Genomic DNA, 26,183 nt, shown 5'->3' with positions numbered 1-26,183 from the left:
GGCAATGAGTCTGTGATCACTGATATCCTGGTTGAAGACAGCAGAGGTGTATTTAGAGGGCAGGTTGGTCAGGATGATATCTATGAGTGTTTACAGATTTGGGGTTGTACCTGGTAGGTTCATTGATAATTTGTGTGAGATTGAGGGCATCTAGCTTAGATTGTAGGACGGCCAGGGTGTTAAGCATCTCCCAGTTAAGGTCACCTAACCGTACGAGCTCTGAAGATAGATGGGGGCAATCAATTCACATATGGTGTCCAGGACATAGCTGGGGGCAGAAGGTGGTCTATAACAAGTGGCAACAGTGAGAGACTTGTTTCGGGAAAGGTGTATTTTTAGAAGTAGAAGCTCAAATTGTTTGGGCACAGACCAGGATAGCATGACTGTCTCTGCAGTAGATTGCAACTCCGCCCCCTTTGGCAGTTCTATCTTCTCGGAAAATGTTATAGTTAGGGATGGAAATGTCAGGATTTCTGGTGGCCTTCCTAAGCCAGGATTCAGACACGGCTAGGACATCCTGGTTGGCAGTGTGTGCTAAAGCAGTGAGTAAAAAAAACTTAGGGAGGAGGCTTCTAATGATAACATGCATGAAACCAAGGCTTTTACGGTGACAACAAATCAACAAATGAGAGCGCCTGGGGAATGGGAGTGGAGCTAGGTGCTGCAGGGCCTGAATTACCCTCTGCATCACCAGAGGAACAGAGGAGGAGTAGGATAAGGGTACAGCTAAAGGCTATAAGAACTGGTTGTCTAGTGTGTTCGGAACAGAGAGTAAAAGAAACACGTTTCTGGGCGTGGAAGAATAGATTCAAGGCATAATGTACAGACAAGGGTATGGTAGGATGTGAATACAGTGGAGGTAAACCTAGGCATTGATTGACGATGAGAGAGGTTTTGTCTCTAGAGACCAGGTGAGGTCACCGCATGTGTGGGAGGTGAAACAAAAGGGCTAGCTAAGACATATTGAGCAGGGCTGTCTTCTTTCACAGTCTCTACAGTGAAATAAGACAATTATCACTAACCAAAACAGTAATGGACTAGACATATTGACATTAGGGAGAGGCATGCGTAGCCGAGGGATCATAGGGACCAGTGGGAGGCTAGGCAAGCTGGAGACACGGCGATTCAGATAGCTAGCGGGCCGGGGATAGCAGGCTAGCAGAAGGGCCTTAGGGGAGACATTGCGTAGGAAGAAGTCTGTTGTAGCCCTCTCGGACGGTTACGTCAGCAGACCAGTCGCGTTGGATTGGCAGGGCTCCGTGTAGGCAGTAAAAGGGTCCAGGCAAATTGGCAAAATAGGTATTGTAGCCCAAGAAATTGGCCGATGGTCCTCTTCAGCTAGCAGTCCGATATGCGCTCAACAGCTAGCGGGCCGCTGCTAGCAGGCTAGCAGATGGGCCTTCAGGGGACGCTGCCACAGAGGACCCTGTTGACACCCCTAGGGCAGATTATGTCGGTAGACGAGTCGTGCTGGAATCAGCAGGGCTCCATGTCGGCAGTAAAAGGGGTCCAGGCCAATTGGCAAAATATGTATTTGAGCCCAAGGAGTGGCTGATGGACCTCTTCAGCTAGCCGGGGGATGGGCCTAGCTCGAGGCTAGTTCCCAGGCTCACTGCTGCTTGCTTTGGGACAGAGACATTAGCCAGGGGGTAGCCACTCGGATAGCAGCTAGCTAGCTGCGATGATCCAGGTGAAAAAGTTCAGAGCTTGCGGTAGGAAACCGGAGATGTGGAAATAGAGCAGCCCGGTAAGCTCTGGGTTGAAAAGCGCTGTGCAGACTGGCAGGAGTTGATCAGGCTAAGGTTAGCTGATGACTGCTAGCCATGGCTAACTGACTATTAGCTAGTAGCTAGTTAGCTGGCTAGCTTCTGTTGGTGGTTCCGGTTCTAAAGTATAGAAAATAGCAGATCCATACCACATTAGGTGAGTCAGGTTCCAGGATATTATGTTGAAACGGTGGTTAAAAATATTTAAAAAATATATACGAAGTTAAAAACAGATATATACACGGGACACGACAAGACGAAAACAAAGACGTCTGAACTTCTACGCCATCTTGGAATCGAGAGGAAGCAAGAGGAACCTGTGTTGGCGCCATAAATATAACGTGTCTACAATTTGGCCTACACGATTGCTGTATTTCCGTCTGACCCTCGTTGATTTATACTGTGTGTAACTGCTAAATATTTGGGTTTTCCGGAGAAGGCCAAGAAGTACAGTGCCTTGCGAAAGTATTCGGCCCCCTTGAACTTTGCGACCTTTTGCCACATTTCAGGCTTCAAACATAAAGATATAAAACTGTATTTTTTTGTGAAGAATCAACAACAAGTGGGACACAATCATGAAGTGGAACGACATTTATTGGATATTTCAAACTTTTTTAACAAATCAAAAACTGAAAAATTGGGCGTGCAAAATTAATCAGCCCTCTTAAGTTAATACTTTGTAGCGCCACCTTTTGCTGCGATTACAGCTGTAAGTCGCTTGGGGTATGTCTATCAGTTTTGCACATCGAGAGACTGAAATTTTTTCCCATTCCTCCTTGCAAAACAGCTCGAGCTCAGTGAGGTTGGATGGAGAGCATTTGTGAACAGCAGTTTTCAGTTCTTTCCACAGATTCTCGATTGGATTCAGGTCTGGACTTTGACTTGGCCATTCTAACACCTGGATATGTTTATTTTTGAACCATTCCATTGTAGATTTTGCTTTATGTTTTGGATCATTGTCTTGTTGGAAGACAAATCTCCGTCCCAGTCTCAGGTCTTTTGCAGACTCCATCAGGTTTTCTTCCAGAATGGTCCTGTATTTGGCTCCATCCATCTTCCCATCAATTTGAACCATCTTCCCTGTCACTGCTGAAGAAAAGCAGGCCCAAACCATGATGCTGCCACCACCATGTTTGACAGTGGGGATGGTGTGTTCAGGGTGATGAGCTGTGTTGCTTTTACGCCAAACATAACGTCTTGCATTGTTGCCAAAACAATGGTTTGGTTTCATCTGACCAGAGCACCTTCTTCCACATGTTTGGTGTGTCTCCCAGGTGGCTTGTGGCAAACTTTAAACAACACTTTTTATGGATATCTTTAAGAAATGGCTTTCTTCTTGCCACTCGTCCATAAAGGCCAGATTTGTGCAATATACGACTGATTGTTATCCTATGGACAGAGTCTCCCACCTCAGCTGTAGATCTCTGCAGTTCATCCAGAGTGATCATGGGCCTCTTGGCTGCATCTCTGATCAGTCTTCTCCTTGTATGAGCTGAAAGTTTAGAGGGACGGCCAGGTCTTGGTAGATTTGCAGTGGTCTGATACTCCTTCCATTTCAATATTATCGCTTGCACAGTGCTCCTTGGGATGTTTAAAGCTTGGGAAATATTTTTGTATCCAAATCCGGCTTTAAACTTCTTCACAACAGTATCTCGGACCTGCCTGGTGTGTTCCTTGTTCTTCATGATGCTCTCTGCGCTTTTAACGGACCTCTGAGACTATCACAGTGCAGGTGCATTTATACGGAGACTTGATTACACACAGGTGGATTGTATTTATCATCATTAGTCATTTAGGTCAACATTGGATCATTCAGAGATCCTCACTGAACTTCTGGAGAGAGTTTGCTGCACTGAAAGTAAAGGGGCTGAATAATTTTGCACGCCCAATTTTTCAGTTTTTGATTTGTTAAACAAGTTTGAAATATCCAATAAATGTCGTTCCACTTCATGATTGTGTCCCACTTGTTGTTGATTCTTCACAAAAAAATACAGTTTTATATCTTTATGTTTGAAGCCTGTAATGTGGCAAAAGTTCGCAAAGTTCAAGGGGGCCGAATACTTTCGCAAGGCACTGTATAGGCCATAACTTTTAGTATATTAAAGGTTTATAAAATAGTGGTACAGTCTGCGGCCTTTTAGTAAGATGGCTGCCATGGCTCCCATGGGCCAAATCTGTGGTGGCTCCATATCTAAATCTTTTTAGGGTACTTAAATTGACCTCTGTGCCAAATTTGGTGTGTTTATAAAAAAAGGCCTTCAGAAATGTACCATTTTGTAAGATGGCTGCCATGGCTCTAATGGGCTAAATCTGTGATGTTTCCAGGCTACATAAATATAGCTCTGTAACACATTTGGTGTGTTTGTCACAAAAAATATTCTGAACTAATAAATAGTGCTGCCACAGCCCCCAGGGGCCAAATGGTTTCTCTATCTTTTCAGGGTACATAAATCAAGCTTTGTGACATATTTGGTGCCACTACCTCAAAGCAGTCTCTCTGACGTGAAATAGGGGCCAAATATGTGGTGGCTCCATATGTAATTATTTTAAGGGTACATTAAACAGCATCTCTGCCAAATTTGGTGCTTTTATCAAAAAGTGAATGATTTATCAGCTTAACTGCCCCACTAGAGGTGATAAGTGAACTAAACATAAGCTTGTTTAGTTATGTTAAAATGGACAGAGGTTTGTATAGCAGCTGAAAATAGTCATACTGTAACTGTGTGTTATTCAAATATGCATTCGGAAATAAACCTTAACAACAGTAGATAATATGATGACCCCTAACATACTGGGCTCAATCATGGCAAAAATAAAATGTATGTCAAAATGTTACCTTAATTCATAATGCCCAGGCACTATGATGTCTCTTACAGACTATCTTCCAATAGGGAAGTGTTTAAAATGTATTACTGATTTGACCCACAGTTGTTGCCTTTTAGAGTATTTGTTTTTCCTCTGCCTTTATGGCTGCAAGAGGACTTTAGAGAGGCACTGTGGTCGAATAACCTGAAAAGTGTGCCTCCCACATGTTAGGGCACGGCTTTATCAAACATTATCACATTGTGTAAACATAAAACACCATGTCTGACAATTTATGGAAAGGCATGTATGGCTACTGTGCAGAGTAGACATACTGATTCCCCATAAAATAACACTTCACTTGCCCTTAGGGCATCACACTAACCAAAGCGAGTAAATCGTGTCTGAGAATTAGCCTGTGATATTTGCCTCCAAGTCTCCAGAAATGAGAGAGTCAAAGCATCATAGCCACAATGCACGACACTGCCCCTGTACTAGAGGCTTGTAGAGTATGTTTCTATTAAAGGGGCAGTGCAGTGTTTTGATGACATTATCACACTATGTGGTCGAAATAATACTCTCAAAATGTGAATATTATGATAATGCCCTTTTAGTGTAAGAGCTTTAAAAAATAAATACAAATGACTGGAATTTCAGCCTGTTCAGGTGGGATTTTGGCCCACAGCATGACATCACAATCTGATCTCATTATTCTGACCAATGACCAGTCATCTTTAATTTGCTTATGTATCCTCCTACTTTCAAGGGGTAAGCGGGGTAGGCTCTAGTCTAGAGTCTAGACAATCCTATCAGCCAATCCGGGCTGTGTACTGTATGTAAATATATTTCAATTTTGTATCAACATGCCCACACGATCAGACTGAGCACTTCAATGGCAAAAGGAGGCTCAGGGAAATAAATGATACAAATATATTTGTAGTTATTTTCATGAAATAAATACACACTGTGATTTATTAGACACAGAGTGATGATTTAAAAATAACATAAAACACACAGCATTCCATTCCAGTTGAAAAATAAATCACTCCAACATCCAGCGGTGCTCTATCAATCTCGATTGCTACTCTCGTTATCTGTGAGAAAATGTTCTTGCTGTCTGCTCTAATGGATTGGATCTGCCAGCTTGTTTTAATTTCAGCCTTGTCATGACAGGATGTGTAAGGGGGCAACAGGAAAATGACGGTGCATGGGAAATGGTTAATGCACTTATTTTAGACTGGAGTGTTTGCTGGTGTGAAGCGGACACTCGAAACGCTTCCCATGGAGAATTTAGAACCCATGTTTTGCAAAACCATGACTGGTGATTTTGCCACAATCAAAATATTAGGGTATTTGTTTTGACTTTGTAATTGACTCTGAGGTCACATCAATAATGTTTTACTGATGATGAAAGATAGGCTTGAAAACACATTCAAGCTGTTCTCAGCCAAACCTAAATAAGCTGATAATCAGAATAAGATATGAACATAGATCTTCTTTCTCAAACAAACTCCAGTTATGTTTAAATTCCATTCTTTGCCATCTGTGAATGTCAACCATCAGAGTATAAAAAGGAGGAACACTGGTAGTATGCAACATTCCATCCCGACCCGTCTCTTTGTTTGACCTGTTTAGCAGAAGTACGATTATCCATGCAAAGAGATCCCTTACACTAATCAAAAGGCCACAGGGCATGGGTAAAAGTGGAAGCGGAGCTGGTGAACTTAATTGTATTCATTGAGGTGTCTGTGTGTTTGTGCGTGTGTGCGTGTGTGCGTGTGCGAGAGAGAGAGATAGTTAGAGGAGAAAGTAATTCAGTCTGGCTCGGTCTATGTCTAGCAAGACACACAGATGTTGACCAGAAGGAAGCGTTTGTGAAACTGTCCAATCTTCTGTTTGTCCAGCATTCTCATGGGAGTGTGTGTGTGTGTGTGTGTGGGGGGGGGGGGTTCATAAAGTGTAAACAACTTCCTCTCATGCTTGTCTTCCTCTCCTATACATATCAACTTTTCCACAGTGAAGTTTATGAAATGATGGCCTTATAACTTTCAGGGACAGAAAAAAAAACGAAGCCCCAGGGCCTATGATTTCTTAATCCTACCCTTCATGCGCAAATGACAGACCACTAAGTATTTACCATTTGGGTGCACCTCAAAGTGGAGGTATTACTCATGGAGCAACACATTTATTTATTTTTACTAACGAAACACCTGCAACTGGACATAGACATTTTAGAAGATATATGTTTGGCCGAATCGAAAACAAAGATAGTATCACCAAGTTAAGGTTGGTTTAAAATTCTCTGTGCTACCCCAAACAGTACCTATCCTGTAACGGGCTAATGGAGCATCGCATTAGCCCGTTACAATCTCCTAGCTACCCTCCCCCACAACTACACACATAGCTCCAATGAAGATGTTCTGCACTCAATGGAAGCAGAAATGCCTCTTTTTCCTTTTTTTCATCGTTCAATAAAGGGTGTGTCCAAACAAATGTCACACAAGGAAGTGTAGGGAAATATGACAAAGACAAAAGGAGTGGCAGAGAAAGGTTGGTTTGTTTAGAGTAGGGATAGGCAACACCAGCCACCGGCCAGTCGTGTAACACGATATTGGTGACCTTATTTGACCTTTTCTGTCGTGTTTTGAGACATGGTTCAATCCCACCAAGGACACATGAATTACAGGAGGAGGGACCCAACTATGATTAACTAGTTTTACAGAAGAGGAGTGGACCCACTGTGATTAACTGAGTGCCTCTTTAGAGCAAGGCATATATATCCTGTGAGATGTAAAGAAAAAAAATCTAGAGTTAAACACACTTTCAATATTCTACCTTGGCAGTTACATGCTTCATGATCAACACCTATTTATTCATTTCTTCATGCAACAAACCTAGATAGTTGTTTTATGTCTGTTTAGTGTAAACGGTTTGATATGGGAATGTAAATACATAGCTTTTTATTTTCTTAAAAATGGCACTCCTTTACACCTCATGTAACACCTGATTTACTTAACAAGAGGCACATCTCAATAGGTGTTCCAGGTAAGTCATGACATAACAAAAGTGGGGGCTTTCCTCTTTTGTTCCCTATTGTTCCTCAAGCAAGATTAAATCACAAATTCCCATCAGACCAACACCTTGAATGACTGAAACGTTCTGTCTAAAAAAACATTATTTTGTTAAAAATGTATTTTGTAACCTGTGTACTTTACTGTATTTATAGTTGGGATGTTTGCTCAAAAGTAAAACTTCAGACATTGCTGGAGGACATCTTGCATTTGGAGGACGTTGCATTTGTCATTGTAATGCATATATAAAGACAACATGAAAAAACAAGAGAAGATTTGCTGTACGTTGAGGTTTAATTTAACGAAATCATACTTGAGTAAAAGTAAAGTTACCTTAATAGAAAATGACTCCGTAAAAGTGAGTTATCCAGTAAAATACTACATGAGTAAAAGTCTAAAAGTATTTGGTTTTAAATACACTTAAGTATCAAAAGTAAATGTAATTGCTAAAATATACTTAAGTATCAAAAGTAAAAGTATAAATAATTTCAAATTCCTTATTTTAAGCAAACCAGACAACACAATGTGTTTTTTTTCTCAAATTTACAGACAGCTAGGGGCACACTCCAACACTCAGACATCATTTACATAGGAAGAATTTGTGTTTAGTGAGTCCGCCAGATCAGAGGCAGTAGAGATTCTCCTGATAAGTGCATTAATTGGACCATTTTCCTTTCCTGCTAAGCATTCAAAATGTAATGAGTACTTTTGGGTGCCTGGGAAAATGTATATATTTTTTAGGAATGTAGTGAAGTAAAAGTAAAAGTTGTCAAAAATATAATTAGTAAAGAGACACCCCCCCAAAAATACTTAAGTAGTACTTTAAAGTATTTTTACCTAAGTACTATACAGCCCTGATAATACTGTATATCCAGTGATATCCAGCAATTTATGTACAGTAGAGTAAAGTAGAGTAAGTACCTGGGAAATAAATACAAATCAAACAAACCACTTCCATCAATGGACATTTTCAGCTCCTATTTATTTCAGTCACTCTCCCTTCCCCACCATCTATCTCTACTTGTCAGTCTCATAAAAGGCAGACTGTTGGCGCATCCGCCAATGCCCTGTATCAGGTACAGAGAAAAAACTTTGGCTAGGCAGTAGATATTTTCCTGCCACTCAAGGAAAGCCAGTATGTGTGTGATGGCTGTTGGAGCCTTGTTTCAGCGACTGGTGGCAGAACCTGTACAGATGTAGAGAGAGGTGTTGCGCTAAGGATTTTCTTTTTCCTCAGTTTACTCCTTCCTCACTGCCTCCCTCTGCTTCGAGGCCTCCAGCTCCCACTGAAAGAAGGCAGCGGCAGCAAAATACTGAAATGGCATCCTTGAATTGGGTGAGGCTTTCTGCTGTGTAAGTGCAGGTTGTAGGGGACGTGACCGGGACATTGACCATTTTACTCTGCAGTAAAATAATGCCACAGCTGTGTGTCTCTAGGAGCTTCTCTGGGCTGGTGTTGAGAGCAAAGCAAATCTACCAGGATCTCTTCCTCCCCATGGTGTTTGGCCAGTAGGACATCACTGGCAGCTTTAATGGGCTCTGTCCATCGGTCGTGGTCCAAAATGAAGAGGCAACCTCATCTCTTGATGGGTCCAGTGGAGAAGCTGTCAATGGCAGTGGTGATGTGGCTGGCAGAGGTGTACTTGGAAGATCTGAACGAGGCACAACATTATCATGTATAGTCTTTACTATACATGAACCTAAATCAAGTGTGTGTGTGTGTGTGACGGAATGAGTTAGTGCCTGCGCACACAAGTATGTGTGTCATATCATTCAAATGACCTGTATCCAGCAGGAACTCTTTAAAGGAATCCTCTTTTGTAGTGGCAGGAGCTGGTGCCAAAGGGGAGCGGAGCAGGACAGCCTGTAGAGAAGACCACTGTTAGAGCTGGGCCTGTTCTGCTGGGGCCTGAGCAGAGAGGAGAGCCAGAAGGTCATGTATGTCATGCCTCTCCTGAAATAGAGATCCAATTATCTTAAATGAGAATAATCATAAAGCTAAACTATGTGAGTAAGTGAGTGCATGAGTGAGTCTGTGATTGAGAGGCAAAGAGCGAACTGTGTGATCATGTCGCTGTGCTGTTTCTTTTTTGTTGCATTCAGTCACAAAATGCACAATATTAGCTTTTCCAGACTGCTCAGTGTACCCTCCCTGGCAATCCCTGGTCAGATCTGTATTGACATAGGCTTAATCATGTGAAGTTACAAATCTTCTTGGGCTTAGTCATCACTCAAGTTTAACAACGGATGTCGATTACAGTGTGTACGCACTTCTCGACCGTTGTGGTATGCATTAATTGGCACAATTAATTGGCACAACAAATGCATTAAATATCCGTTTTTCCACCTGAGTGTAAACTAAGGCTGGTCATGATCCAATTCTTGTCAGTTACTCTAAATCTAAATATGAACATGAGTGATCTTAATTTTACTCAATACTAAGTCATAACTCCTAAGCCCCTTTTACAATGACATGCCAAAATCTAACTTCCTGTAGCTCAGGCCCTGAAGCAAGGATATGCATATTATTGGTACCATTTGAAAGGAAACACTTTGAAGTTTGTGGAAATGTGAAAGGAATGTAGGAGAATATAACACATTAGACCTGGTAAAATATAATACAATGAAAAGAACAACTTTTTTTTTGTACCATCATCTTTGAAATGCAAGAGAAAGGCCATAATGTATTATTCCAGCCCAGGTGCAATTGAGATTTTGCCACTAGATGGCCGCAGTGATTGTGCAAAGTTTTAGACTGATCCAATGAACCATTGCATTTCTGTTCAAAATGTTGTAACAAGACTTCCCAAATGTACCTAATTTGTTTATTAATAACTTTTCATGTTCGAAACTGTGCACTCTCCTCAAACAATAGCATGGTATTTTTTCACTATAATAGATACTGTAACTTGGACCGTGCAGTTAGATTAACAAGAATTTAAGCTTTCTGCCAATATCAGATATGTCTATGTCCTGGGAAATGTTCTTGTTACTGAGTACCTCATGCTAATCGCTATAGCCTATGTTAGCTCAACCATCCCGCAGGGGACCCACCAATCCTGAAGAAGTTTTAATTAAGCCAACACTTTTCTCTGGTCCTTCCTGCTAGGATCAGGCGGCTTCATGTTTGGAAATGGAGGACCTAGTGTAATGGAATATTAACATGAACTATGCATAACTTAGGTAGGCCTAATAACTCAGTAGGCCTAATAACCACACATATTTAACTGCCAATTTACTGTTAGTTTCCTTCAGTTGGTATAGATGAGAGAGAGGAGAGAAGTGTCCTCCCTGTCTCCTGGGACAGCAGCAAGCCCAACTCTAGAAAGCAGATGCACCCCTCCTCCACTTTGGGGGAGTCTGTCTTCTGCCCGAGAAGTTGCAGGGCCGGACACTGTATGAGCTGTGCCCTGCTCCTCTCTGCCGCTGGGGACAGACCCTTTAGGTCGGCTGCAGCGAAGGACCGCTTGCCCAGGACTGCGTCGGTGGGGTCTGGAGCCCCTGGAGCCCCTAGGCTTTTAGACATAACAGGGCTCTGTGCCCCTTGGCAAGGGGACATAGAGTGATATATTTCTGGAGGTGGTGACTGATATTTACCAGTCCAGCATCTGCTTGAATTTAAATCGGTACAGAGGGGACAACTTTAGCTTGGAAGACACTTGTGACCAGAACAACCGTCTTTTAGCCCAGTGAGTAGTTGTGAGTAGTTGTAAAAACTAGCCTTGACGTGGTAGCTGGCTTGGTTTTAGAGTCTCTTGGACCATAGTACCGTGTAAGTGGGACCATTTAAGTAAGCAAGGACAACTGACAGAAAGTAGGTAAACTATATTTAAGAGAGCTAAGCTAGCCGTGTGCTAGCTAAACGAGGGGAGAAGTAACGCTATAAAGTGTAGGTAGAAATAGCTAGCACAAAGAGTGAGCTCTAATCATGTGCTGTCTGACATTAGCTGTGGAGCTAGTCCAGGCGTCAGCTAGCTAGAATTCACCCCTTGGGCTAATATCCTAGCTATTGCGAGCACATTGCTAGCTGGAGAGAAAGCTTGTTCTTCACGATCTAGATAGGTTAGCTTTTCCCTGCAGCTTAATCTCAAAAATGATATTTTCTCTCTTCCACAATGGTGTGAAAAAGCAGCACGAAGCGGGAAGCTAAGTGGGCTAGAGGGGGGAAGGCTGTGGTGCTAGCTTCGACAGGTACGTGTGCTCAATCCTCATGAAGAGCTTGCCTTCTCCGCAAGGAAGAAAACTAATATTGAATTGGAGGATGGAAGTGTGGCGCTTTATAAGGAGTGGGGTTCTCTGACAGATGTTGTGTGATTGGAGCTTCCTGTGACTCTGCCTAGAAGGGTGTGTCCCCATAGTGAGAGATCAAAATTAGTATTTGAAAGAGGTCCCACTTCCACCATACCAAACTGTTAGTTGAAATAAAAACACATATGGGTTGTTTCACAGTTGTAACTTACAAGTGAAAGAAGAAGAATGCCTGAGTAGTTGGCCACTCGCACGGATACAGCCATTGGGATTGTGGTTCGTCAGGTGAGAGTTTAGCCTAGCTCAGGTTACCAATGAACTGACATCATGAAAAGGCTCCAGAAAACTCATCAAATTAACAATAGAATGAAACCAATGCTTGGATAAATTTGAAGGGAAATTATTTTTGGCACCATCCAGAATGACACCCTATTATTATATTTTCCACTTGTGGATTAAACTGATGTGTTTAATGTTAGTGGTTATCAATTGAGATAGGCCTGTAGGCTATGCACCAGCATTTGTCAAGAGCACTGCAGGAAACATTTTACATATGTAAAGTCACTGTTGTTGCAGAAGCCTTTAGTAGGAAAATATATTCACATCGTCACTCGTTGAAACTTGGAGACACAAGCCATATGGGTATACCATAGAGCATGATAGAGAGTGCTTCCCTATAAACTTCCCACTATGGTGTCTGTGAGGGCAATGGCAGTGCCATTGAGGTAATCTCCATTTTGAAGTCATCATTTTTCTTTTTCACGATTGGCTAATCCCTCCTGATGATGTAGTTGACAACATTAAAATGGTGGAAGCTCTCTGTGGCGCTGCCATTGCTAAAATGGCCTTGAGGCTACTAAAGGCCTCTATCATTCTCTATTTGGTGCAGGTACTGAAGATGCAAAGCATTGCGGCAAGTTTGACCTTTGGGCACTCTCCAAAGTTTCAATTACATACGCTGACTTTCTCTGTTTCCTATTTCTATCAGAATCAAACGTCAGTAGGCCTAATAAGCACACATATTTAACTGCCAATTTGCCATTAGTTCCCTTCAGTTGGTATAGCTTTCCATTTAAATCTTTGTTTCTTTACCTTAATTTGCTTCCTCTGTAAACGACGTCACAGCCGTTTGGTTGTTACTGAGAATCTCTAACAGTTGAAAATATTTAATGTAAAGTAAAAAAATAAATCTAACCTACCGAGTGGTGCAGCAGTCTAAGGCACTGCATGCAGTGGTTGAGGCGTCACTACAGACCTGGGTTCGATCCCAGGTTGTGTCACAGCCAGCCATGACCGTGGGCGACCCATGAGGCAGCGCACATTTGACGCAGCGTCGTCCGGGTTAGAATAGGGTTTGGCCGGCCGGGATTTCCTTGTCCCATCGCGCTCTAGCGACTCCTTGTGGCAGGCCGGGCGCCTGCAAGCTGACTCCGGTCGCCAGCTGGACGGTGTTTCCTCCGACACATTGGTGCGGCTGGCTTCCAGGTTAAGCGAGTAGTGTGTCAAGAAGCAGTGCAGCTTGGCAGGGTTGTGTTTCGGAGGATGCATGGCTCTTGACCTTCGCTCTCCCGAGTCCAGAGGGGAGTTGCAGCCATGGGACAAGATTGTAACCACCAATTTGATATCATGGAAAGCGATAAAAGTACAACAACAACAAAAATATACGTAGGTTAATTAAATTATTATGGAGTGGAGCACAGACCAAGCAGTTTGAATGTGGCGCATAGCGCAATACTTGACGTGTCATCACAGTTCCGTGGACAACAGACCAGTTTATTGCACACCATTCTCCCTATTATAATTCCATGTACAATCTTCCAACATTACCTTGGGTTAAAGAACTTAATTAATCAAACCCCCCCCTTTTCTTGGCGTAAAGGTTCTCCAACCTATTTTTCCATGAGTGTCTAGGGATCATGAAAACTTCCCTAAAACGACATATTGTGAAATATCTGATTGTTTTTAAATCTACACATGTGTTCTGAAACAGAGATATCCAATTGCGATCTTGTTTCATTGCTGCAACTCGCCAATGGGCTCGGGAGAGGCAACGGTCGAGTCATGCGTCCTCCGAAACAGGACCTGCCAAGTCGCGCTTCTTAACACCCGCCCACTTAATCCGGAAGCCAGCTGCACCAATGTGAAGGAGGAAAGACCGTTCAACTGACAACCATCAGCTTGCAGATGCCCGGCCCGCCACAAGGAGTCGCTAGAGTGCGATGAGCCAAGTAAAGCCCACCCGGCCAAACCCTCGAACCCCAGGCTGTAGTGATGCCGCAGTGCCTTAGACCGCTGCCCCACTTGGGAGGCTATATGCCTATGTTTTGATGACTATCTTCCATTGAGCTCTAGTTGTACCTTATGAGATCTAGAAAATTTTGCCATTTATAAAATTGTTCTTGAGTAATTCAAAAAAGTCAGGTATACTTTGACCATTGGGGGTTGAAATGTAATGCTTCCCAAGCTGAAGGTGTGCGCTGAGTATAGGCACTGTGCAGGAACCTTGTAGTCAGAATTCTAAACCAGGGCTGGCCACTGGGCACAGACGTCCATTCAACATCTATTCCAAGTCTATTCCATGTTGTTTCAACGTAATTTAATTGAAATTATGTGGAAGCAATGTTGATTCAACCAGTGTGTGCCAGTAGATGGGCACCTCTATTCCTCGGGGGTCTGATTGGTGACATCATTTTGCCCCAGAACCTGCTAACACATCTACTGTAACTCCAATAAATTGAAGACCACTAATCATGGTCTTCCATTTGGAATGCAATTACTTTTATCCGGTGTGTTAGCTATTAGGGATGGGGAAAACAGTGTGACACCAATCAGTCCCCCGAGGGCTGGAGTTGCTTATCCCTGCATTAAACAAATCAAACTTTGCCACTCCTTTGGTCTCTGTCGTATTTCCCTACACATCCTTGTGTGATGTTTTTCTTGACACACCCTTTATCGAATAATATATATATTTAAACAGGCGTTTCTGCTTCCATTGAGTGCAGAACATTTTCCTGGGGCTGTGTGTGTAGTTGTGGGGGAGGGTAGCTAGCAGACTAACGGGCTAATGTGATGTGTCAATAGCTGTTATAGGATAGGTACTGTTTGGGGTAGAGCAGAGAATTTTAGACCAATCTTAACTTGGCAATACTATCTTCGCTCTCGATTCGGCCAAACATATATCTTCTAAAATGTTTGTGTTCAGATGCAGGTGTTACGTTATTAAAATAAATACTTGTTTTGCTCCATGAAGTAATAGAACAACATCTTATCTATTTTAAATATTCTCTCAGTGATCGAAACACCCCACTTAGGTACCAAGGACGCCAGTTCAACGTCTAGTTTTGATTTTCATTTGGTTGAGTTGTCAACTAACGTGAATTCAACTAGAAATGAACAAACAATGTCACCATGTCATTGGATTTAGGTTAAAAGTTGGGTGAAGATGACGTTTTTCAAATCCAATGAGTTTTCCATTTTGATTCAAGAACTGCAACACTGCTCGGTTTTTCACGCTCAAGTTTCCCCTGTGTATCAAGAATGGTCCACCTCCCAAAGGCCAACTTGACACAACTGTGGGAAGCATTGGAGTCAACATGGACCAGTATCCCTGTGGCACGCTTTCGACACCTTGTTGAGTTCATGCCCCTACAAACTGAGGCTGTTCAAAGGGGGAAGGGAGGGTGGAACTCAATATTAGGAAGGTGTTCCTAATGTTTGGTATACTCAGTGTATATATCTTCTTTTTTTGCAGGATGTAAAAAGGATAATTCAAACTTCTGAAAGATGCATTAAAGGTTTTGTTATATTTCAGCCGGTAGATTTGGAAGTAGTGCTCACGAGCCAAAATAGGTCCCCAAAAATTGTGCACAACTGTGTACAACGTCATCCATCTCGTATGTTGTACACAGTTGTGCACAATGTTTGGGGACCCATTTTGGCTTGTGAGCGCTACTTTCAAATCTACCGTCTGAAATTATACAAAACCTTTTACGCATCTTTACGAAGGTTGAATTGTACCCTGACAATGGACACCTAATAGCTGTAGTTTAAGGTTGCTTGTGTGACCCTGGTTCTCTGATAATATGATTGAGATCTCTCACTATGGGGACACGCCCTTCTAGGCAGAGTCACAGGAAGCTCCAACCACACAACATCTGTCAGATACAGAGTGGGGAACCCCATTCATTATAAGGTGCCACGGTCCCATCCTCTAATTCATTATCAAGCTACGGCGATATAGCCCCCCGAAGCTAGGTAGTCGTGACAGAACCATCTCTCAGAGGCCCTGAACTAAGAGACATATGCGCCGAGCAGGGGCAAAGACATCTATTCTGTAGAAGCTTAAAAACAAATGAGGGGTAACCAACGTACCGGATAATAAGTCTCTATACAGATGTGCTGCAAGCGATGCCCTTGAGTGGTCCTGAACATGGTAGCAAAGAAACCCTCAAGACTCACCAGGGTAGCCTACCAGTGCAAACTAAATGGAGGAGAGAGAGGCGTCCTGCCCTTTAGGGCGACACCTAGGAGACAGGGAGAGCAGTTCACGTGTCAATTCCAACTCTAGAAAGCAGATGCACCCATCCTCCGCTTTGGGGGTGGTCTGTCTTCTGCCTGAGAAGGGGCAGGGCCATACACTAAGAAAAGTGCCCTGCTCCTCGCCGCCGCTGGGGATGGACCCCTAGGTCAGGACTTCGAAGAGGCTGCAGTGAAGGACCGCTTGCCCCAGGACTGCGTGGGTGGGATCTGGAGTCCCTGGATGCTGAGACCTGTCCACAAGCCTGATGACTCACACACACCAGAGGTAGGATTTTTATAGACATAACAAGACTGTGCCCCTTGGCAAAGGAACATTAAGTTATATATTTCTGGAGACAGGGCGCTGTAAGCATGGAGTGGAGACCGTGCTAGGTGGCAACTGATATTTAGCCGTCTAGCCTCGGCTTGAATTTAAAGCGGTACCGAGGGGTGAGCTTTAGCTTGGAGAGCACTTGTGACCAGAACGACCATGTTTTAGCCCAGCTTTGGCTAGAGGTTGTAAAAAATAGCCTTGACACAGTAGCTGTCTTGGTTTTAGAGTCTCTCGGACCGGAGGACTGCGTAGGTGTGATCAGTTAAGTAAGCAAGGACGACCTACAGAAAGTAGGTAAACTGTGCAGGAGAGCTAAGCTAGCCACGTGCTAGCTGAGGTACGCCATGTGAGAGTTTAACCTAGCTCAATTTAGCAGTGGTAACACTAGCCTTGCCAGGTTAGCTAGCCTGTTTAATGCTGTCTTGTGGACTAAATCACTGAGTAGTTGGACCGCTTCAAAAAGTAAGCACAAGCAACTGGGTGCTAGGTGAACTATATACGAGAGTTAGGCTAGCAATTTGCCAGACGGTAGCTAATACTCAGCAGGAATTCGCCGCAAGTGCTAGTATGTTTATGTTTTATGTTTTGGATTATTGTCTTGTTGGAAGACAAATCTCCGTCCCAGTCTCAGGTCTTTTGCAGACTCCATCATGTTTTCTTCCAGAATGGTCCTGTATTTGGCTCCATCCATCTTCCCATCAATTTGAACCATCTTCCCTGTCCCTGCTGAAGAAAAGCAGGCCCAAACCATGATGCTGCCACCACCATGTTTGACAGTGGGGATGGTGTGTTCAGCTGTGTTGCTTTTACGCCAAACATAACGTTTTGCATTGTTGCCAAAAAGTTCAATTTTGGTTTCATCTGACCAGAGCACCTTCTTCCACATGTTTGGTGTGTCTCCCAGGTGTCTTGTGGCAAACTTTAAATGACACTTTTTATGGATATCTTTAAGAAATGGCTTTCTTCTTGCCACTCTTCCATAAAGGCCAGATTGTTGTCCTATGGACAGAGTCTCCCACCTCAGCTGTAGATCTCTGCAGTTCATCCAGAGTGATCATGGGCCTCTTGGCTGCATCTCTGATCAGTCTTCTCCTTGTATGAGCTGAAAGTTTAGAGGGACGGCCAGGTCTTGGTAGATTTGCAGTGGTCTGATACTCCTTCCATTTCAATATTATCGCTTGCACAGTGCTCCTTGGGATGTTTAAAGCTTGGGAAATCTTTTTGTATCCAAATCCGGCTTTAAACTTCTTCACAACAGTATCTCGGACCTGCCTGGTGTGTTCCTTGTTCTTCATGATGCTCTCTACGCTTTTAACGGACCTCTGAGACTATCACAGTGCAGGTGCATTTATACGGAGACTTGATTACACACAGGTGGATTGTATTTATCATCATTAGTCATTTAGGTCAACATTGGATCATTCAGAGATCCTCACTGAACTTCTGGAGAGAGTTTGCTGCACTGAAAGTAAAGGGGCTGAATAATTTTGCACGCCCAATTTTTCAGTTTTTGATTTGTTAAAAAAGTTTGAAATATCCAATAAATGTCGTTCCACTTCATGATTGTGTCCCACTTGTTGTTGATTCTTCACAAAAAAAATACAGTTTTATATCTTTATGTTTGAATCCTGAAATGTGGCAAAAGGTCGCAAAGTTCAAGGGGGCCGAATACTTTTGCAAGGCACTGTACATATGAGATGAGTATGTAAACAAAGTGGCATAGTTTAAAGTGGCTAGTGATACATGTATTACATAAAGATGTTGTAGATGATAGAGTACAGTATATACGTATACATATGAGATAATATAATGTTTACATACCCTACATTATTTAAGTAGCATTGTTTAAAGTGGCTAGTGATATATTTTACATCAATTCCCATTATTAAAGTGGCTGGAGTTGAGTCAGTGTGTTGGCAGCAGCCACTCAATGTCAGTGGTGGCTGTTTAACAGTCTGATGGCCTTGAGATAGAAGCTGTTTTTCAGTCTCTCGGTCCCAGCTTTGATGCACCTGTACTGACCTTGCCTTCTGGATGATAGCGGGGTGAACAGGCAGTGGCTCGGGTGGTTGTTGTCCTTGAGGATCTTTATGGCCTTCCTGTGACATCGGGTGGTGTAGGTGTCCTGGAGGGCAGGTAGTTTGCCCCCGGTGATGCGTTGTGCAGACCTCACTACCCTCTGGAGAGCCTTACGGTTGTGGGCGGAACAGTTGCCGTACCAGGCGGTGATACAGCCCGACAGGATGCTCTCGATTGTGCATCTGTAGAAGTTTGTGAGTGCTTTTGGTGACAAGTCAAATTTCTTCAGCCTCCTGAGGTTGAAGAGGCTACTCCACTACTGTTCCATCGATGTGGATAGAGGGGTGTTCCCTCTGCTGTTTCCTGAAGTCCACAATCATCTCCTTAGTTTTGTTGACGTTGAGTGTGAGGTTATTTTCCTGACACCACACTCCGAGGGCCCTCACCTCCTCCCTGTAGGCCGTCTCGTCGTTGTTGGTAATCAAGCCTACCACTGTTGTGTCGTCCGCAAACTTGATGATTGAGTTGGAGGCGTGCGTGGCCACGCAGTCGTGGGTGAACAGGGAGTACAGGAGAGGACTCAGAACGCACCCTTGTGGGGTTGTGTTGAGGATCAGCGGGGTGGAGATGTTGTTACCTAGCCTCACCACCTGGGGGCGGCCCGTCAGGAAGTCCAGTACCCAGTTGCACAGGGCGGGGTCGAGACCCAGGGTCTCGAGGTTGATGACGCGTTTGGAGGGTACTATGGTGTTATATGCTGAGCTGTAGTCGATGAACAGCATTCTCACATAGGTATTCCTCTTGTCCAGATGGGTTAGGGCAGTGTGCAGTGTGGTTGAGATTTCATCGTCTGTGGACCTATTTGGGCGGTAAGCAAATTGGAGTGGGTCTAGGGTGTCAGGTAGGGTGGAGGTGATATGGTCCTTGACTAGTCTCTCAAAGCACTTCATGATGACGGAAGTGAGTGCTACGGAGCGGTAGTTGTTTAGCTCAGTTACCTTAGCTTTCTTGGGAACAGGAACAATGGTGGCCCTCTTGAAGCATGTGGGAACAGCAGACTGGGATAGGGATTGATTGAATATGTCCGTAACACACCAGCCAGTTGGTCTGCGCATGCTCTGAGGGCGCGGCTGGGGATGCCGTCTGGGCCTGCAGCCTTGCGAGGGTTAACACGTTTAAATGTTTTACTCACCTCGGCTGCAGTGAAGGAGAGTCCGCATGTTTTGGTTGCGGGCCGTGTCAGTGGCACTGTATTGTCCTCAAAGCGGGCAAAAAAGTTATTTAGTCTGCATGGGAGCAAGGCATCCTGGTCCGTGACTGGGCTGGTTTTCTTTTTGTAATCCGTGATTGACTGTAGACCCTGCCACATACTTCTTGTGTCTGAGCCGTTGAATTGCGATTCTACTTTGTCTCTATACTGACGCTTAGCTTGTTTGATTGCCTTGCGGAGGGAATAGTTACACTGTTTGTATTCGGTCATGTTTCCGGTCACCTTGCCCTGATTAAAAGCAGTGGTTCGCGCTTTCAGTTTCAAGCGAATGCTGCCATCAATCCACGGTTTCTGGTTTGGGAATGTTTTAATCATTGCTATGGGAACGACATCTTCAACGCACGTTCTAATGAACTCGCTCAACGAATCAGCGTATTCGCCAATGTTGTTGTGTGACGCGATACGAAGCATATCCCAGTCCACGTGATGGAAGCAGTCTTGGAGCGTGGAATCAGATTGGTCGGACCAGCGTTGAACAGACCTCAGCGTGGGAGCTTCTTGTTTTAGCTTCTGTCTGTAGGCAGGGAGCAACAAAATGGAGTCGTGGTCAGCTTTTCCGAAAGGAAGGCGGGGGAGGGCCTTATATGCATCGCAGAAGTTAGAATAGCAATGATCCAAGGTTTTACCAGCCCTGGTTGCGCAATCGATATGCTGATACAATTTAGGGAATCTTGTTTTCAGATTAGCCTTGTTAAAATCCCCAGCTACAATGAATGCAGCCTCAGGATGTGTGGATTCCAGTTTGCAAAGAGTCAAATAAAGTTTGTTCAGAGCCATCGATGTGTCTGCTTGGGGGGGAATATATACGGCTGTGATTATAATCGAAGAGAATTCCCTTGGTAGATAATGCGGTCGACATTTGATTGGGAGGAATTCTAAATCAGGTGAACAGAAGGACTTGAGTTACTGTATGTTGTTGTGACCACACCACGTCTCGTTAACCATAAAGCATACGCCCCCGCCCCTCTTCTTACCAGATCATTAATCATTAAGTAGAGGATGGGTGCTGGGGTGCCTTATAAGTAGTTGGGTTCTCTGACAGACGTTGTATAATTGGAGCTTCCTGTGACTTTGCCTAAAATGGTGTGGCCCCACAGTGAGAGACCAAAATTAGTATTTGAAAGAAGACCACCATACCAAAATGCTAGCTGAAGGCAAAACACACATTGATTGTTACACAGTTGATTACTACTTAAAGTGAATGAAGAAGAATTCCTGAGTAGTTGCACGCCGTGCATGGATACATTCATTGGGATTGTGGTTTGAGAAGACCACAGCCTCTACCAAAGGACTGACATCATGAAAAGGCTCCAGACAACTCATCAAATTAACAATATAAGGATACAAATGCTTGGATAAATTTGAAGGAGAAATTATTTTTGTTACCGCCCAGAATAACATACGTATTTGTCCAGAGGACTGTAGGAAACATTTTACATATGTAAAGTCACTATTGTTGCAAAAGCATTTGGTAGGAAAATGTATTCAGATGGCTTTTCATTGTCCAATGATTATTTGCATTAAAAAAGTCCATCAACTGAATATGATTATTTATTTTTAACCTAATTACATCCATCCCCTCAACAGGTATTTCTATTCCATTTCCCATCTGTGTTTTCAACATTTTAAACAAGACTGTATGCACAGACACAGGCTACTTTTTAAAGATGTGACAGAACAGGTAGTTGAATCCAGATGTGAATGATGCACAATATAATAGTTTTTATGCATGTACTGTCACTTTCCTACTGCATTTAGAAGTCTCAGGTTGTCTGGCTCTGATCTGAAAACAGCTGAGAGTGCCATCCTGTTGGACCTTATTCCCTGCTGCATACCAGTCCCCACACGCCCAGGCTGGAATGTGTGTGCAGAGATTTTGAAAGCATTCCTAATGTGTTGAATTGCATTTCCTATTGTCATCCTAGGCTTACCTGATAATGATATATTATTATTCTGATTCACAGACTTGAAAGACTATTTGTAAACTTCAATGGTAATCCAATGCCAAACTCTGTAGGCTATTGTTTGTGGCACTAAGGTGACGACAACAATACATTTTTCCTGATTCATCCTCGAGGAGGGAGTAGTAGCAGGGAGGTCGTTGAGCAGGTAGACACAGGCAGAGAGGAAGAAGCGAAGGGACAGGCTTTACTCTTCCCAAAATCTGTCAATGTGAGATGAGACATTTTTTGAATGGAGGTCTATAAGAGAGTGTCGAATTAAGTAAGGCATATTTCATCAAATATAAGTTCCATAATGTTTCGGCTGTTACAAATGTACTGACATAAGTGGAAGCAAATGGCATACCGGTAACTTTGAGAAAAACGACTTCGTTGTTTCACTGTTGTTTTGCCCTCTCATTGGCTAGAATGGTCCCACCTGATCTTGTTTGACCCTAAACATTGAGGACACGTATTTCTAGTCGGCTATCTTGTCATTATAACATACAATCTTCGACACAGGTGAGTCGCAAAAAAAGGTGAGACTGGAACCATGTTGGAAAGTGCAGTTTAAAAAAAAATAATTTTAAACTTGTGTGTGTCTGGACATTATTGTTTTATTGTGCTGAACTAAAGTAAGCCTAATTGCTGTCTTTCAGTAATTTCAGTAAATATTGTTTCGTTTTACCAAGTTAATTCAAAGCCCAGGTGCGTTTCGTTGTCGCGGTGGTGGTTTCCCTGGTGTTTCTCTGTGGCATCCCGGTAACCCAATCGTAAAGAGTATATTTTCCAGAATGTTTCGAAAAATAGATTATCCACATGTAAATATGGGCCTATGAAATATTTCTACATATAAAAACACGTTTTTAAATAATTTGTTATGGAGAGTTAGATTTTGTACTATGATCATGCTCCTGACAAATGTAAGCATCGTACAGAACGAAGTCGTTCCCACGCCGGCTACGTAAAATTCAAATTCCGCAGGTATCCAGAATGTCCCCCATAAAAGTTAGATATAGTGTGCGACTGGGCATCTAAATTTTACATTCTGTATATGTTCTAGGGTACTTCTGACCTTTTTCTTGATCGCTTCATCTGTGACTGTCCCTTTTGGTTCGGACTGTCGCCTCCAGGTATTGACTTGGTGAAATGCCCTCATTCGAACTACTATATAATGTTTGTTTTTTTTCATTGAAAAAGTAAATCCATTGATTAAGTTAATTTCCTCATTTTTTGGGTTCACCAAATCCGCAATCAATAATTTGATACGGGTATGAAAAGCCGAGTGCATGACAGTGCAGGTCAAATCATTATATTATTAGAAATCATAGAACCATATGTAATATGTTGCCGCGTTGCTCAGTCAAATGAGTATCGTAATGCATGAAACATCTGATTTTGACGGATACCCTCACACCTACCCATGTTGGAGGATCGTGGCGTGGGCGGCACCAGCTGTCTTTTGCTGGTGCTCTCGCCACCACTTTTACCATCCTAGTGATGAACTGCATTGAAATATATTACAGCTATTTTGCGCGACGTATTGTGGGAGGGCACATTATATAGTTCGTAACGCGTATGGATTAGATGTCTTGTTTAGAGAGAGCGAGCCTCTGTAGTAGGCTAGCCTTCGCGGGGAAGCAGTGGGACGTTTGTGGGAAACCCAAGGTTTCCTTGCCACACCATGGGCGCAGTGAAGGCATCGTCTAGATAGATGTTTTTCAGAGCGTGGAGGACAGAGAGAGGAAATATGTTGTGATCACCGGTTTTAATAGTCTGTTCAAATGGAGAGGCATGGTGAAAATGATCCGATGCAAACCATAAACAATCATGATACAGTATCTGGTAAGTTAATGGTGTTTGAATAATGGTTAATTTGAATTTATTTTCTAAATGTAGGCTATAAACTCCAATAAAAAGCGCACCACAGGTAGTCTATGGTTGGATAAAGTAGAGCTTTATTTGATGGATATGAATATGCAGCAGATTAGCGGTTAAGAGCGTTGGCCAGTAACTGAAAGGTTGCTGGTTAGAATCCCCGACCCGAGTAGGCGAACAAATGTCCATGTGACCTTTAGCAAGACACTTAACCCTAATTGATCATCTAAGTCGCTCTTGATAAGTGTCTGCTCAATGACTAAAGTAAATGTAAAGTGTAGGAAGGCAGGCAGGCTGTAGCCTTTAATTAACTATATATAAGCCCACCCGATTTAGTTTTAACACATTATTTGTGCATGTTTATATTTTAGGCATTTTGGGGGGTTTGAAACGATTTATTACACATTTGTCATCATGACCATTCACTATAATGTAGCTTTGAGAGGTTTGTCTACCTGGATGTCAGTATTCTGAGACAAGTGTTCATTGTGGAACCAGTTGGACTACGCTAGGCTACAGTAGCAGATAAAGAGATACGCACAGACAGATATATTTACGTAAGCACGACTCTATTCAAACATGCCTTATACTATCATTCAAACCATTCCAGCTTGAATTCGTAAAAACAAATATGTTAAGAAATATGTTTCTGACAGCTTTTGGTATATACAGTATCTATCTACGACTGCTATTGAATTATTCTAATGTTGAATGGGATGAGGAATGGAATTAGCATAGAAAGGTGTTTTTTCTGATAAGCATGAAGGCTGGTTCATAGTTGGCTGGTTCATAGTTGGGAAATGTCCATCGAATTGGTGTAATTTCATTTTGTATTAGCTACTCCATCACATCATATTCCTTCACCTCTCAATAACTTGTTTCATGTTGATATAGCAAATCAAGCTTCTAAATCAGAATAGATTCACTTGACTATTTGACCATTTATAGCATCTTTATGGAGAGATACAAAATTAATTTTGTATCACTACTGAATTGTAAATTCCAACACAGAATTTTGCAGTGCAAGACATCAGGTCACAGATTTTGATTTGAATGGAGCTGTCAGTGTAATTATATCATGTAATTCTTAAGCCTATTATGGTCCATATCAGGCTCCTCCAAATTTCATCACACACTCCTTTTTTTCCCCTAAAGAGCACCCAAGGCCCCTTATCTGTGAAAGGTTATTACAATGATTTGACTTACAGTATATAGGAGTCTTTGACTGTCAGAAGCTGTCCCTAGCATTGCCTAGGGTAGGGGAATCCTTGTGAGTCATTGCCCAAGAAAAGGCAGATACTTGGTGGGGTTCCATTTTATTCCCTCTAGAAGATTTTCTCAATGTACTGTAAAAGGCATCTCAAGGATTCCTAATCAAAGACCAGATCTGTACGTTGTCTAGGTATGCTCAGATGTTAAAATATTTATAGAAATATTGTCATACAGGCATGTGGGGGTGACAAATGAACAAAAGACTAAGCGGTAAACCGAAACAACATTAGCCTTTAGGCCATGAGAGATTCATGGACGTGCTTACACAAACCAGTGCTTTTACATTAGAGCTTTGAAAAAAACCTTTTTGCTCAACATTCACACAACATGCACGTAGATGTTGAGTGCGATTTCAACTACGGTCAGATTCTCAGTGATTATAGTCAGCCATATGGGTACTTCCTCATCCACATTGTTGGTTTACCCTAGAAATGAATACCCAAAGCATGTTGGTTATTTTATTTTGTGGCTGTCAAGAACCTCATCAGACAGTACACAATGGTGGGATGCTTCTCATGCCATTGAGCTGGACAGTACCCTCTTAGCACCATTTGACCTGAAAGCTCATCCCAGAGTATCAAATACTTACAGTATATTGTGCCATACTAATCATATCTCTTTCCTCCTACACAGGTACAACTTTCCTAGTACACGGCCTCTCTGGTAGTCTTCTCCCTGAGTTGGAAGAGCAAGGCACCATGAGGAGGAATGACTATTATATCCCTGTATCTGGCGAAGAGAATGCAGCTGACTTTGGGAACACTAAGGATGGTGGCGTTAGCAAATATAGCAAGTATGACTCCATCGTAAGTGGTCTTCTCTACATTGGGAATGTGTATTTATTAGGGATCCCCATTAGTTTTGTCAAGGCAGCAGTAAACCACTACAAATCTACAATACAACATGTATAATAACACCATACAACAAGATTACAATGTACGTGTGTGTAGAGTGCGTGTGTATGTGCGTGTCTGTACAGTACCTGTGTGTATGTATGTCTTCAGTCTCCGCTGTTCCATAAGGTGTATTTGTATATATTTTTTTATCTGATTCTACTGCTTGCAT

At 42.8% G+C, this 26,183-nt stretch overlaps 1 protein-coding gene across 2 annotated transcripts in view; it reads left to right on the top strand.

Moving 5' to 3' along the window:
• The first annotated feature begins 22,149 nt into the window (after positions 1-22,149).
• Positions 22,150-26,183, top strand: part of ano1a (anoctamin 1, calcium activated chloride channel a) — a 45,319-nt gene continuing 41,285 nt past the window's right edge. The window contains exons 1-2 of one of the 2 annotated variants that reach the window (XM_090238412.1): positions 22,150-22,507; positions 25,752-25,924. In XM_090238412.1, coding sequence (XP_090094538.1) covers positions 25,817-25,924 — 108 coding nt within the window. In that variant the 5' untranslated portion in view covers positions 22,150-22,507; positions 25,752-25,816. Of the gene's footprint in view, positions 22,508-23,381; positions 23,814-25,751; positions 25,925-26,183 lie in introns of those variants that run through there. The other variant, XM_021607006.3, reaches the window with a different exon arrangement.

Source organism: Oncorhynchus mykiss, chromosome 6 (assembly GCF_057628025.1).
Source record: "Oncorhynchus mykiss isolate SJ-2025 chromosome 6, ASM5762802v1, whole genome shotgun sequence".
NCBI lineage: Eukaryota > Metazoa > Chordata > Actinopteri > Salmoniformes > Salmonidae > Oncorhynchus > Oncorhynchus mykiss.
The sequence above is the reverse complement of the archived record's forward strand: the minus strand, read 5'-3'. Positions and strand labels throughout refer to the sequence as shown.